The 14,361-nt window shown below is 38.8% G+C and overlaps 1 protein-coding gene across 2 annotated transcripts; it reads right to left on the bottom strand.

Annotated features, from left to right (window-relative positions):
* Positions 1 to 3,238: 3,238 nt before the first annotated feature.
* LOC148312746 (uncharacterized) lies at positions 3,239 to 13,787 on the bottom strand. Of its 2 annotated transcripts, none has more exons than XM_088273594.1 (6): positions 13,669 to 13,787; positions 12,219 to 12,342; positions 10,554 to 11,126; positions 8,136 to 8,237; positions 6,379 to 6,513; positions 3,239 to 4,495 (listed from the first exon to the last, which is right to left on the bottom strand). In XM_088273594.1, exons 1-6 carry the CDS (start codon positions 13,686 to 13,688, stop codon positions 3,584 to 3,586), a joined length of 1,866 nt encoding a protein of 621 aa, XP_088129720.1. In that variant the 5' UTR covers positions 13,689 to 13,787; the 3' UTR covers positions 3,239 to 3,583. The 2 variants fall into 2 exon arrangements, with proteins under 2 accessions (XP_088129720.1, XP_088129729.1); XM_088273603.1 differs by having other exon boundaries at positions 13,681 to 13,785.
* Positions 13,788 to 14,361: the final 574 nt, after the last annotated feature.

Below are 14,361 nucleotides of genomic sequence, written 5' to 3'. Positions count from 1 at the left end.
CATAGGGCACTGCATCATAAACGCAGTGCTATCTTGATCGTTAACACGTGAAGAAAAGGTGATCAGCCTTCCGCTTCAGGTAACCAGTTCAGTATTTATTTTCCTCCATAGTTTATGTTTTCTTCTTCTTTAAACCCTCATCCACACCCCAATGGTGCATAGGGCACTGCATCATATAAACCCAGTGTTATCTTGATCGTTGACACACAAAGGAAAGGTGATCACCCCTCCACTTCAGGTAACCAGTTCAGTATTTATTTTCCTCCATAGTTTATGTATTCTCCTACTTTAAACCCTTATCCGCACCCCAATGGTCCATAGGGCACTGCATCATATAAACCCAGTGTTATCTTGATCGTTGACACACAAAGGAAAGGTGATCAGCCCTCCGCTTTGGGTACCAGTCCAGGGTAATATTGAACAAATATTAGAGTAAAAAAATCACTTATATTTATTTGACCCCCATCGCCCCCGACAGAATCGAACCTGGGACCTTCAGAACGGTAGCCGAGTGTGCTGACCATTACACTACGGAGGCGAACAAACTACTTTTAATAAAAATAAAATAAAAACAGACTTTTTGATAAAATTTTATTTACAACTTTTTTTATTTTAAGGATACAGGTATTTTTTTATATTCATAGCATTATAGTCAAAGGCTTCTCTTTTTATATCTGATTTAATTCATAATTATTCATAATGAATAGTTTAGTTAATTACTAAAAATCAATGAAAACACGGCTGTCCAAACTCAAAACACAGTAAGGGACATTTTTTTGTAGTACATTTTTTTTGCATTTTTGGACTAAGTAGACTCTACTTAGTCCAAATGCAAAGAAAAGGTCCCTTAATGTGTTTTGAGTTTGGACAGCAGAACAGATAAAGCAAACGCGTCCGATATCTGAATGCTTAAAATAATAATAATAATAAAACCCTTACCGCACCCCAATGGTGCATAGGGCACTGCTTCATATAAACGCAGTGTTATCTCGATCGATTACACATGAAGGAAAGGTGATCAGCCCTCCACTTCAGGTACCAGTCCAGTGTAATATTGAATAAATATTAGAGTGAAAAAATCACTTAAAATTTATTAAACCCCCCTGGGAATCGAACCCGGGACCTCCAGAACGGTAGCCGAGCATGCTGACCATTACACTACGGAGGCGGACAAAATAAAATAATCTAATTCATATTCGCAAACTCAGCTCTAAGTTTTCATATAACTTGCTCATACAGGTTTATTTATTCATAATTGGATGTTTTAAAAACCAAATTAGAGGCCTTACGAATCAAATTGAACAATTAAAAAATCAAATTGGACGATTAAAAAATCAAATTGGACGGTTTTAAAATCAAATTGGAAGCTTAACCAATCAAATTTAAAGTAATATACATCAAATTAAACATTTAACCAATCAAAATGGACGTAAAATAAATCGAATTCGACGCTTTACTAACAAAATTTTACACTTTTCAAACCAAATTAGACGCATTATATCAAATAGGACACGATGCAAACCGAATTGGACGGCTTAAAAAAAATATTAAACACATATTTACATATGTTGAGATGGTTTGGACATGTGGAATGTATGAGTGAGGACAGAACGATTAAACAAATTTATGAGGGGAATGTAGTCGGAAAAAGAAGCAGAGGAAGATTGAGGAAAACATGGCACAATCAGGTATGTCAAATACTTGAAAGCGGCCGGGTCAGGAGTCGTAATAATCGTCGGATATGTATGAGGAGATGCATGACTGTGGAAGAGGCGAAGAATGTTTGCAAAGACAGAGTGGTGTAGCGTTCGATTTAATTCATTAGTTAGTTAGTTAGTCTAGTTTGGTTATAAAAATGTAGAATTTGTTTTGAAAATTGGTTTGTAAAGCGTCCAATTTTATTTAATAGATATCCAATTTGGTATGTAACGTCTAATTTGATTTAATCCAATTTGATTAACAGGGTGTCCAATTTGATATGTAACATCCAATTTGAATTGTATTGCGTCCAATTTGATTAACATGGTGTCCAATTTAATTTGTAAGGCGTCCAATTATATTTAATAGATGTCCAATTTGGTATGTAACGTCTAATTTTAATTGTATGACGTCCAATTTGATTTAATAGGTGTTCAATTTGGTATGTAACGTCCAATTTTATTTGTAAGACGTCCGATTTGATTAACGTGGTGTCCAATTTGGTTTGTAAAGCATTTAATATGATTTAATACATGTCATATTAGAATTTTATGACGTCCAATTTGATTAACATGGTGTCCAGTTAGGTTTGTAAAACGTCTTATTTGTTTTATTAGATGTCAAATTTGGTATGAAACGTCCAATATGATTTACAGGGCTGGTAAATCGTCTAATTAGATTTGTATAACGTCCAATTTGTGTTACAAGATGTCCAATTTGCTTTGTAAAGCGCCCAAATTGAATAATAAGGTATCCAATTGGGTTTATAAAATGTCCAATTTTGTTTATGGTGTCCAATTTGATGTGTATATGTCCAATTTGAATTAAAAGTCCAATTTGATTAGTTAAATGTCCAAATTGCTTAGTACGTACAATTTGATTTGTAGGTGTCCAATTTTGTTTATATGGTGTCCAATTTGATGTATATATGTCCAATTTGAATTAAAAGTCCAATTTGATTAGATAAATGTCCAAATTGCTTAGTAAAACGTACAATTTGATTTGTAGGTGTCCAATTTGAAACCTGTATAGGCTCTTGCAAAAATATTGCCATGATTGAAAAAAATACCTTTAAATATTTCATTACATAAGTTAAGATGGAAGACCTTATACGTATGAATTAAAACAGAGAATTCCAAAACCCATGGACAGCTAGACGCACCAACGAGTCCATTCCTTCACTCTGGCCAATCTCTGTACCCGACGGATTGTCCAGTTCTTTGGACACGTTGTGCATGGCAACGAGGATAGCCTGGAACGAATGGTTGTGATGGGTAGCCTGGAGGGGAAGAGAGGGAGAGGAAGATCCCCTCTCCCTCTGGACCGATGGAGTTAAGGCAGCAGCAGGTGCCTCGGTGCTTGGAGCGCTACGTGCAGCGCAGTCAAGAAATAACTGGAGAAGAGTCATTGCTTCCACAAGGGTCGCAACCCTCAGTGATGAGGACTAACATGAAGAATAAACAGAGAACAGGTGTTAAGAACAAAATTCCTAGTGGCCAGATATACATACACAATAATCCATACACAAAATAAACGCAAATACCAAATTGATTTTTATTTACACAAACAATAAAGTTTATACATACAGTTCTCGTTGGATGACCATTAATTTACCATACTTTAGTCAATGGCCACTTCATTCAACGGCCACTCGGTCAATAACCACTTTATTCAATGACCATTTTATTCATTGGCAACTTTATTCAACCTTTTGGCTGCCAAAATTAGATGTATCGGCTTTCCTTACTATGGCGAGTATAGTATCAGATACATTTTGGGCGGTACGTTAGGGATTCCTTCCAACTTTTCTAAGAATGTAACGCCGGCCATATTGGAGAGCTCTGCATTTATTTTAAATATAATTATATATTTTTTAAAACTGATTTTAGCTTTGAGTCTTCACTTTTCTAATGGGCTTCCTCTTCTTGGATCGCTTGCTCGGCGCGGTCTTGGTCTTGTCCGCCTCCATCTGCGTGCCGTGCAGCAGCAGGTGCTTCTTGAGGTGCTCCCGGCGCTTGCAGGTGAAGGTGCACTCGCCGCACTGGAAGGGCAGGCGCTCCGAGTGGTTGCGCAGGTGGCGGCGGAAGGAGCTGAGCTGCGCGCACGTGAATGGGCACGCCTCGCACCCGAAGGGGCGCACGCCCAAGTGGCGGCGCCGGTGGTTGGCCAGCACGCCCGGGCTCTTGCAGGTGAAGGGGCACGAGTCGCAGCCGAAGGGCCGCTCGCCCGAGTGCATGAGCCGGTGGTTGCGCAGCATGTCCAGGCGCGAGCAGGTGTACTCGCACAGCTCGCAGGCGTGCCGCTTGACCTCCGAGTGCGTGGTCCGGTGGCGGGACAGGTCGCTGGAGGAGCGGCAGGAGAAGTCGCACAGGTCGCAGAGGAAGGGCTTCTGGCCCGAGTGGATGAGCTGGTGCTTCTTGAGGCTGCCCAGCTCGGAGCAGGAGTAGCTGCAGGTGCCGCAGGCGTAGGGCTTCTCGCCCGTGTGCACCATCCGGTGCTTCTTGAGGTTGGTGGACACGGCCGTGGAGTAGGGGCACAGCTCGCAGGTGTAGGGCTTCAGGTTGAAGTGCAGCATCTTGTGGCGCTTGAAGTCGCTGGCTTTCTTGCAGGTGGCGTTGCACAGGGTGCAGGGGAAGAGCTTCTGGCCGCGGTGGATGAGCTTGTGCCGCTTGAGCTCCTCCGCGTCGGAGCAGGAGAAGTCGCAGATGTAGCACACCAGGGGGAGCCGCATGTCGGTGACCAGGTCCTTCTTCACGGGGAAGAACGCCATCACGTGCTGGATCTCCGCTTTCGTGTACTGCAAACAAAGCAAATAAGAATGTGGGACAAGTCAGGAGTCGAAATATTTTGTCAGGTCGTAAGCTACATGACTCATGTAGGTCTCGAGAGTGATACAGAGGGAGGTCACAATAGACTCAGTATGGTCGCAGTGACATATTAAAAATAAAAATAAATAAGAAAGTGGTCAAGTCAGGAGTCGAAATAATAAGCGGGTGTGTGAGAAGATGCACGAATGTGGTTCTTCCAAACGAAGAGAGAGTTTGCAAAGACAGAGTGGTGTGGCATTCTATTCTTAGTTAGTTAAATATTAATATTTTAGGCATCAACTTTGCGGTCAGACATTTTATCAAAAATATATAAAAAGACATGGGTAATATATTTTTTTAAACCAGTTGAAATGATGACTTCTTTATACATATTTATATCTCAACAAAGATAAGAAGTAGAATCTGGAAGTCTGGGTATACATATTACACGTCATAGACTAGTTGAATAAAAATTGAAAATGGTATTTTTAGACATCTCCCAGTATGTAAAATAATTCGGAAAGAATCTTACATACACTTCATGAAGACTTCAGCTAATAAAAAACTTACTAGTTCTTATGTGTTCTTCAGTCTCTGCGTGTTTTTTTTTAAATGTTTTCCTACAAATCTTGTTAGGATTTCAGATTCCGAAGTTCTATTATAACATTTTGTTTAAATGTAACTAACTAACTAACCATCCACCGCTTCCCCGCAGGGGTAGGCAGAGAAAATCGAACGCCACATCACTCTGTCTTTGCAAAAACTCTTTGCCTCTTCTACATTCATGCATCTCCTCATACATACCCGACGATTATTACGACTCCTGACCCGGCCGCTTTCAAGTATTTGACATACCTGATTGTGCCAAGTTTTCCTCGGTCGTCCTCTGCTTCTTTTTCCAACTACATTCGCTGCATAAATTTGTTTAACCGTTCTTTCTTCACTCATACGCTCCACATGTCCAAACCATCTCAACACACCTTTCTTAATTTTATCGATAATGCTTATCTCAGCCTTACATTCTTTCCTTATTTCATCATTCGAACATCTATCAAACATCGTTTTGCCACACATTCGTCTGAGGGATCGCATTTCGACTGCATTCAGTCTGCTTTCATCCTTCTTTTGCCAACTCCATGCTTCGCTTCCATACATAAGGGTTGGAACCAGAACTCCATTGTGTACTGCCAGTTTAGCTTCCGCTGATGGGTTTTTATTTGCTAAAACTGATTTTAGTGCACCATTCACTCTGTTCCCAGTTCTGGTTATATGTATTTATTATTTTAATTTTTAGATTAAAGCTATAGCCAGTTAAGAAAGAAAGGTGTGTAGAGATGGTTTGGACATGTGGAAAGTATGTGTGAGGAAAGAACGGTTAAACAAACTTATGAGGCCAATGTGGTTGGAAAAAGAAGAAAAAGATATGTCAAATACTGAATTTATTATTAGATTAAAACCAATATTTTTAGCTTTTCCACTTTTTTTTTATTTGACCAGCGACCGGGTTTCGTCGTTACCGACATCATCAGACTGGTCGGTAACGACGAAACCCGGTCGCTGGTCAAACAAAAAAAGTGGAAAAGCTAAAAATATTGGTTTTAATCTAATAATAAATTAAAAATGCAATTCCATCACCAAGTGTCAGTGGATAATATAAATCTGTCAAATACTTGAAAGCGGCCGGGTCAGGAGACGAATAATCGTAATAGTCGTCGGATATGTATGAGGAGATGCATGAATGTAGAAGAGGCGAAGAATGTTTGCAAAGACAGAGTGGTGTGCCGTTCGATTCTCTCTGCCTACCCCTGCGGAGAAGCGGCGTGATGGTTAGTTAGTTATTTTATTCTTTTGTCGGTACTAGGATGAACTTCACCTTAATGGGTTCATCAGTGTCGTCCTCCATCTTGATGAGCAGCCTCTGAATTTCATCGTCTTTGGGAAGAATCCCGCCCTCCCGACTGTCAGCCACCTCGTCCCGAGCTCCCGTGGACTTGTCAGTCTCAGCGAACTGAAAATAACACATAACACCTTATTAACACAGATGGTGGCCTCTCTGCCTAACCGTGTGGGAAAAATGGCTTGTACAAGCCATGGAATAAAGTAAAATAAAAGGAAATAAAAGGAATTTTATAGAATACTTTATTTTTAACTTTTATTTTTTGCTTAACGCATTCAAAGGGTTAATATTACCCTGGACTGGTCCATGAAGCGCAGGAGTGATCACCTTGCCTTCATGTGTTACGTCTTCATAGGTCACGAGTCGGAATAATTGGCAGGTATGTATGAGAAGGCAGGTGTGCTACCGTGCTGGAGGTCACGGGTTTGATTCCCGAGCGGGGGGTCAAATACATACAAGTCATTTTTTCACTCTAATATTTATTCAATACTACCCTGGACTGGTACCAGAAGCGGAGGGCTGATCACCTTTATTTCGTGTGATAACGATCAAGATAACACTGCGTTTATATGATGCAGTGCCCTATGCACTATGAGTGCAGATAAACCCTTAGAAGAAGAAGATTTATGAGGAGATGCATTGACGTGGAAGAGGCATACATTGTTTTTTAACATCTAAACAAAGATGAAGAAAAAAATGAAAGTCTGGGCATTTACGGCTCACGACCGCCATTGGCTGGTTTCAGTGATCACTTTGCACACGTGCAACATTCACCAATTCTATCCATGATTGACAATCACACTACTTAAATTCTCGGAAATTCTCTATATACATATATATATATATATATGATCCAATTTCGAAACACTGTTCTTGAATCACTAGAGACATCTATTGGCGAGATGAAGAGAAGCTTTTTATTGAAAATAACTCCTTTAATTGGAGATAATGCAGATTTGTGAACAAGTATTTGGACACATTCAAAATGTTGTAGGCGAAGATTGTTTGTAAAGACAGATTAGTGTGGTGATCTATTCTCTCTGCCTGCCCCTGCAGAGAAGCGCCGTAATAGTTAATTAGTTAGTTTAATAAATATCCCAGCATTCACTCTCCTTAGGAGAGTGAATGCTGGGAACAAAGTGAATGGTGCACTGAAATCAGTTATAGCAAATAAAAACCTATCAGCGGAAGCTAAACTAGCAGTGCACAACGGAGTTCTGGTCTCACCTCTAGTGTATGGAAGTGAAACATGGAGTTGGCAAAAGAAGGATGAAAGTAGACTGAATGCAGTCAAAATGCCATCTCTCAGAAGAATGTGCGACAAAACGATGTATGATAGATGTGCGAATAGTGAAATAAGGAAGGAATGCAAAGCTGAGATAAGCATTATCGATAAAATTAAGAAAGGTGTGTTGAGATGGTTTGGACATGTAGAACAAATGAGTGAGGAAAGAACGGTTAAACAAATTTATGAGGCGAATGTAATTGGGAAAAGGAGGATAGGAAGACCGAGAAAAACATGGCACGATCAGGTATGCCAAATACTTGAAAGTGGTCAGGTTAGGAGTCGTAACAATCGGCAGGTATGTATGAGGAGATGCATGAACATGGAAGAGGCGAAGAATGTTTGCAAAGACAGAGTGGTGTGGCGTTCTATTCTCTCTGCCTACCCCTGCGGGGAAGCGGCGTGATGGTTAGTTAGTTAGTTAGTTTTAATACATATCAAATCTTACAGGGTAAGCATCATCCACGTCCTGCTCCATTTTGATATTCTGGACATCGAATTCCAATTCCTCATTTTCACCGTTGGACAGAGTGACATTTCCAGCAGTCAACTGAAACAATACATCAGAAATTCTTCAAAGAAAATGCCAATTTAACAAACAATCATTATTTTCTCATCCTTCAACGTCCCGAGGGTGCAACTCTCAAATTCTGGAAAGTTTCACACACATAAAATTCAAAGAAAACAAATGAAGAGCACGCCAGTCGTGCAGTCATTTATCCATAATCATAAAATTAATTGTTCATGGTGCAGGGTTGTCACAAAATTTATCATAGAAAATATGAAAACTAAATTATAGGTCAAAAGTAATTGTTTATGTTAATTTAATATTAGAAGCATATACACACACACTATGATTTAAAAAAATTATAAATCATCAGAATCGACACTAAAATCACTGTCATCAGATTCGGCAGTGACAGCAAATCGGGGATTATTGGACAACCCTGAGCGCCATCAGTTGTTCCGACGACAAAGCTCTCTTTAATTTATGTTTAAAGTGGTAAAAACAAATTCTGTTTCAATTCTAAGTATGCAAAGATATTCTCAATAGATGTCACTATGCGTTCAATATATTTGTACATTTTAAATAACTGATTTTCTTTACTTAAAGTCCATTTAAAACGGCGCGTCTTAAGACGTAATTTTTGTATGAGCGGCGCTCCATTCACAGAAAATTATGTGTCTTTTGCCAGTTAACCGGTTAAATTCAAGTTTTACTTTGTAAATACCATTATTTCTTAACACATTAACCACCAAAAGCCGACTACAGTGTAGTCCGCTTTTTGCTGACTACTATAAATGAAAACCAAATGCCGCCTATACAATGCCTGCATTGCTCCTGTTCTCTTATACGGCTGTGAAACATGGCGCCTTACAAGGGCCCAGAGCAGCCGTGTACTAAGCGCCGAGAATAGGTGTTTGCGGAGAATCTTAGGCGTGCGGTGGTTTGACTTTGTGAGGAATGAAGAGATAAGGCGTAGGACGCAGCAAATCTTGGTCACAACTGTCGTCAAGAAAAGGCGATTCAGTTGGCCTGGCCATGTACTCCGCATGCCTCCTGAGAGCCGCCATCAAGCTTGCCTCTTTTACAAGGCATCAGGTTCCCGACCACTGCTGACAATTCGTCGGCAGTTCTCGTCAGAACTTCGGGACGCGGATCTGACTTGGGAGGATGCGAGGGAGCTGGCAGCCGACAGAAAAGCCTGGAGACAGTTTGTGGACTCCATATGCTCCACCTAGGGAGCGGATATGGTTATTATTATTATTACTATAAATGATCAAACACCGATGAGTCATTTTTTACCCTAATAATAATAATAATAATAAAACCCTTATCCGCACCCCAATGGTGCATAGGGCACTGCGTCATATAAACGCAGTGTTATCTTGATCGTTTACACATGAAGGAAGGGTGATCAGCCCTCCGCTTCAGGTACCAGTCCAGGGTAATATTGAATAAATATGACAGTGAAAAAATCACTTATATTTATTTTACCTCCCTTGGGAATCGAACCCGGGACCTCCAGAGTGGTAGCCGAGCGTGCTGACCATTACACTACGGAGGTGGACCCTTTTTTACCCTACATACTAGAAACAATTCTCACAATTATGTACATCACTATATCAATTTCAAATTTGAAATATTCATTGAAAAGGAATATTAACAAAGAACGAAAAATTGAAATTGAATATGCATTATTATTTGTCAAAATTTCCCATTTATTTTTATTTTTTTAAAGGAATAACCCGCAAAGCGTCTATTCTAGACGCTTGTCTGCAGGTAGGATATTAAGGATAGGGAAGGTAAATGTGAAAAATACATCACAAACACCCAGACCAATTGAAGATAAATATTTCTTGAATTCATTTTGCAATTGGCGGGAATCGAACCCGCAACAGTTTCGCAGTCGAGCGTCTCTACCCAACTACGCCACGGCGTCTGTTGAAGACAATATTTTTTCAGTTAAAATTATGAACTGTGATTCTTTCTAGATACATTTTGTATTTATTTAAAGAAATTGTCTTCAACATGCAAAATTTTGACAAGTAATAGTGTATATATATTTTTTTATTTCCTAGTTCTGAATAGTTCAAATTTGAAATCGATTTAATGATACTAATAATTGTATGAATTATTTCCTGTATGCAGGGTAGAAAAACAGACTAATCGGTATTTAGTCGTATGTATACAGTTGGCAGCGATTAGTTAATATAACAAAAATAATAATAATCCAAAAATGGGTGCAGAAATTGCTAATGAATTTGTTAAATGCGTGCGTATTTTGCTATTTGTACAAATTGTCTTGGTTTATAAGGTAAGTCTTGCTTTTGGTAAATAAAGTGTTAAACTCTGTTTACATACCTGACTCAGAATATCTTCACCCGCAATCTTACCAGCCCTGCTGAAGTCCTTGTCATCTACGCACGTCCCCGCGCTCAAAACCTTGTCCCCCGTTTTGAAGAACACTCGATTACAGAACAACTTATGTCTCGTGAGGTCACTCGCGAGCCGCGAGGAGAAGTTGCACAGCTCGCACACGAAGGGCTCCAGCTCCGAGTGCACGGCCTGGTGCTTGCGCAGGTTCCCGAGCTCCGCGCACGAGTAGCTGCAGGACTTGCACGAGTAGGGCTTCTCGCCCGTGTGCGTCATGGTGTGCTTGCGCAGACTGGCCGGGAAGTTTGAGGAATACGGGCACGACTTGCATGTGTACAACTTGGGTTCTGCATGCGTCAGCTTGTGGCGCTTTAGACTGAGGGACTTGGTCGTTGTGAAGTCGCACTTGGAGCACTCAAACTGCTTTTGGCCCCGGTGCGTCGCCTTGTGCTGGTTGTAATCCTCAGCGTCGGTGCAAACGCAGTCGCATATGTAGCAGGTCATCTGAGCTTGAAAATCGGCAATGGAGTGGTCGGGTAAATGGGACGATTCACTCGTGAACTAGAAAAAAATATTTATGTATTGTAACTGCAGTCAGTTGGTAGAGTTCCATATTGAATTGTTGGGTAATATTTCCAAAATTAAACACGGTTATTGGATTGAATTCTACTTTTATTTACTTCTTCTTCTTCTTCTTTCCATGTTCGCTCCCTAGGTGGAGCATATGGCCAACACGAGACGTCTCCAAGTCACTCTGTCACCAATGTAGATCATACATAAAATCGTAATGCGCTGGTGTTGTGAAATCACCTTGTGTTACAAACCTTAAGTATTTTTACTAACAAACACGACGGCTGTTACAAAATAATATTACTTAATTATAAAATATGATAGACTTATTATTAACCCGTAAGCTGCGGATCGCATCTATTGTCGTTTTTTATAGAAGTACCGTTGACTGCGGATCGCATGCATAGTCGTTTTTCAACTTTACGTACTTATATCAACACCTATGGATAATTTTTTGCACTTAAATTTGGTTCGAGGCATGGATGAATTAGTTCTCTTTGATTTATTGTCATAAAATATCAAAATTATTTTTATTTAGTGTCAACTTTATCGTGAATACTTCCGGTCGGCTCGTGCTCCGCAGATACGACAGCCGCGTCTTCTATACAGCCGCCATACTTTAGGCCGGGAGTCCGTAAATACTAATATTTTTGTGTAAATACACCATAAAAACATAAAAAGTAAAGTGCATTGTGCACTGTGAACATCTATGATGGATATCCGAAAGTTTCACTACAAAAAATAGGCAAAAATATGCTTTTTTTGTCAAAAATATTGTAATGTAAAATAATCCAGCACGGGACGGAAAGTTTGACACTCGAAATCGAGCAGCTTAGAGGTTAAACTATAAATTAATTCCGTTCAATTTTAAAAATATAACTAAAAGTCTGTACATAATTGGGTTCCTGCTCGCCAGGATGAGATGGATATCTGTAGGGAGGGGAATAAGCGGGGCCAGAGTTTTGAAAAATGCTGGCATTTGGTCATTTATTGGGCAAACAAATATATGGTCAAAAAAAATTGTGTTATCAATTATTGCAACAGTGTGATTTGAAACACGGTTTTCAGGTATAAGATGCTTACCATTTCTTGACTGTCATCTTTCATCTTCCACAATATGTGGTGGGTATCATCGTCATCCTCATTTACGACATCTGTTATGGAGATTTTGCTGTCATATTCTTCCGGGACAATTGAAGAATTCTCTCTGGAAAAGGGAATAAACACCTATTAGTATTTCGGCAACTAAAAGCATCATGCTTAACTCCGTAGGGCTTCATCTTTTTATTTATTGACTTGGCGTTTAATTTGTAGAACTCCATTTTAATTTATTTATTAATTTTAAATCAAACACAGATTTTTTGAGTCTACTAAGTTGTATTTTACTAACAAAAAACACTTAAAAAATTATATTGTGACAATTGTTTCGCCTTGTTAGGGCATTATCAAACATTATCTTCACATTCGTTTGATAATGCCCTAACAAGGCGAAACAATTGTCACAATATAATTTTTTATGTGTTTTTTGTTAATAAAATACAACTTAGTAGACTCAAAAAATCTATGTTTGATTTAAAATTAATACATAAACCTTCATCTTCTTCTTCAAAGCCTTATCCGCACCCTAATGGTGCATAGGGCACTGCATCATATAAACGCAGTGTTATCTTGATCGTTGACACATGAAGGAAAGGTGATCAGCCCCCCCGCTTCAGGGTAATATTACCAGTCCCGTTTAATATTGAATATATATAAGAGTGTAAAAATACTTGAAAGCGGCCGGGTCAGGAGTCGTAATAATCGTCGGGTATGTATGAGGAGATGCATGAATGTAGAAGAGGCAAAGAATGTTTGCAAAGATAGAGTGGTGTGGCGTTCGATTCTCTCTGCCTACCCCTGCGTGAAGCAGCGTGATGGTTAGTTAGTTTAGTTTGTTAGTGAATAAACCAATTATATTTATTTGAACCCGGAACCTCCAGCACGGTAGCTAAATACGCTAACCATTACACCACGGAGGCGGACACTACTTATTGCGAATAATGTTCTTGCATCTCCTTTATTGTTGAATAAACATAAGAGTGATTATTCACTTGCATTTACTTTGACCCCACCTGAGAATCGAACCTGGGACGTACGGACCAGCGCGGTAACCAAACAAACTATCTAGTCCCGTAAATCAATTTAAATAAGATTTAGTGAAAAAACTGACATCAAAATCGTAACTTTGCTCTTTAACAGATATGCAAAAATTATTGAGTTTGAAGTAAGTCTCGAAAATCATAACGTAAAAAAAGGTGTGACCTATATACATATCGACTGGATTCATTAATAAACTTTAAGGTTAATGTATAACAATCAACAAATTTAAATTTAAATTGATCAAATGTTTCATTCAAGTCCCAGAAACGTAATTTCATGGGTCATAATGTCGAAAATATACTAAAAACTAAAAGGTTAGATATTCAGAAACATTCCTAGTCCTAATTAAAAGACGAGCAATTAAGAATCAATAGAATAATGGATAATACTTTACATTTTTACTGACCCTTCCATCGCAATGCGGAAAATTATTGACCAAACTTTTATAATAAATAAACAGAAACAAAATTTAACGTAAAAAGAGTATCTCGGACTGTCAAAATTTAGTGTTGCTAGCACAAAAAATAAGATTAATAAAAATAAATAAAATTAAAAAAAAAACTATGTAAGTACCTACTTATATTATGTGAGTGATAATTTATATTCTACTCCATTACAGTAAACCCCCTACAATGTTGAGATAAGTCCCACTTTATCGGAGAGAACGTTACAGGGATATTTGTTTTTAAAGTGTATTTTAATTAAGTAATGAGTCATTTCAGTGATTTCCGCTGGACAAAATGTAAAAATACAATTAAAAACATTAACCCTCTATAATGTTCCCTCTAATTCCGCAGTGCCTATTTTAACGATAAAGGGGGGTTAACTGTACTTTCCTTTTTTTTAAACCTAGGCATAACAGTTCTAAATACTTTGAGAAATTGATTTCTAGTTTCAAATATCATACATATCAAATTTCAATATTTGCAACTCAGCTATGTGTTCATGACATTCCTATGCATATATTCAACATACCCAATAACGCATTAACCACAACTTAAGTTTGAAATCTAATAAAAGTAAGTTAGAGATAAAATATTAAAGTCAATTAAGATGTTTTATTATGAATACAAAGCAGAAAATGTGC

The sequence above is a fragment of the Brachycentrus maculatus genome, unplaced genomic scaffold (assembly GCF_059751285.1).
Source record: "Brachycentrus maculatus isolate JH-2025_06_01 unplaced genomic scaffold, ASM5975128v1 h1tg000033l, whole genome shotgun sequence".
Lineage (NCBI taxonomy): Eukaryota > Metazoa > Arthropoda > Insecta > Trichoptera > Brachycentridae > Brachycentrus > Brachycentrus maculatus.
The sequence above is the reverse complement of the archived record's forward strand: the minus strand, read 5'-3'. Positions and strand labels throughout refer to the sequence as shown.

What these genes read in the sequence shown, in the direction of transcription:
- LOC148312746 (XM_088273594.1), bottom strand. Translation starts at nt 13,688, where the DNA reads ATGGAAGGGTCAGTAAAAAT. An exon ending in ATGGAAGGGTCAGTAAAAAT is followed by an intron (nt 12,343 to 13,668) that starts GTAAAGTATTAT and finishes TCCCTTTTCCAG; the next exon opens with AGAGAATTCTTCAATTGTCC. An exon ending in AAGATGACAGTCAAGAAATG is followed by an intron (nt 11,127 to 12,218) that starts GTAAGCATCTTA and finishes ATTTTTTTCTAG; the next exon opens with TTCACGAGTGAATCGTCCCA.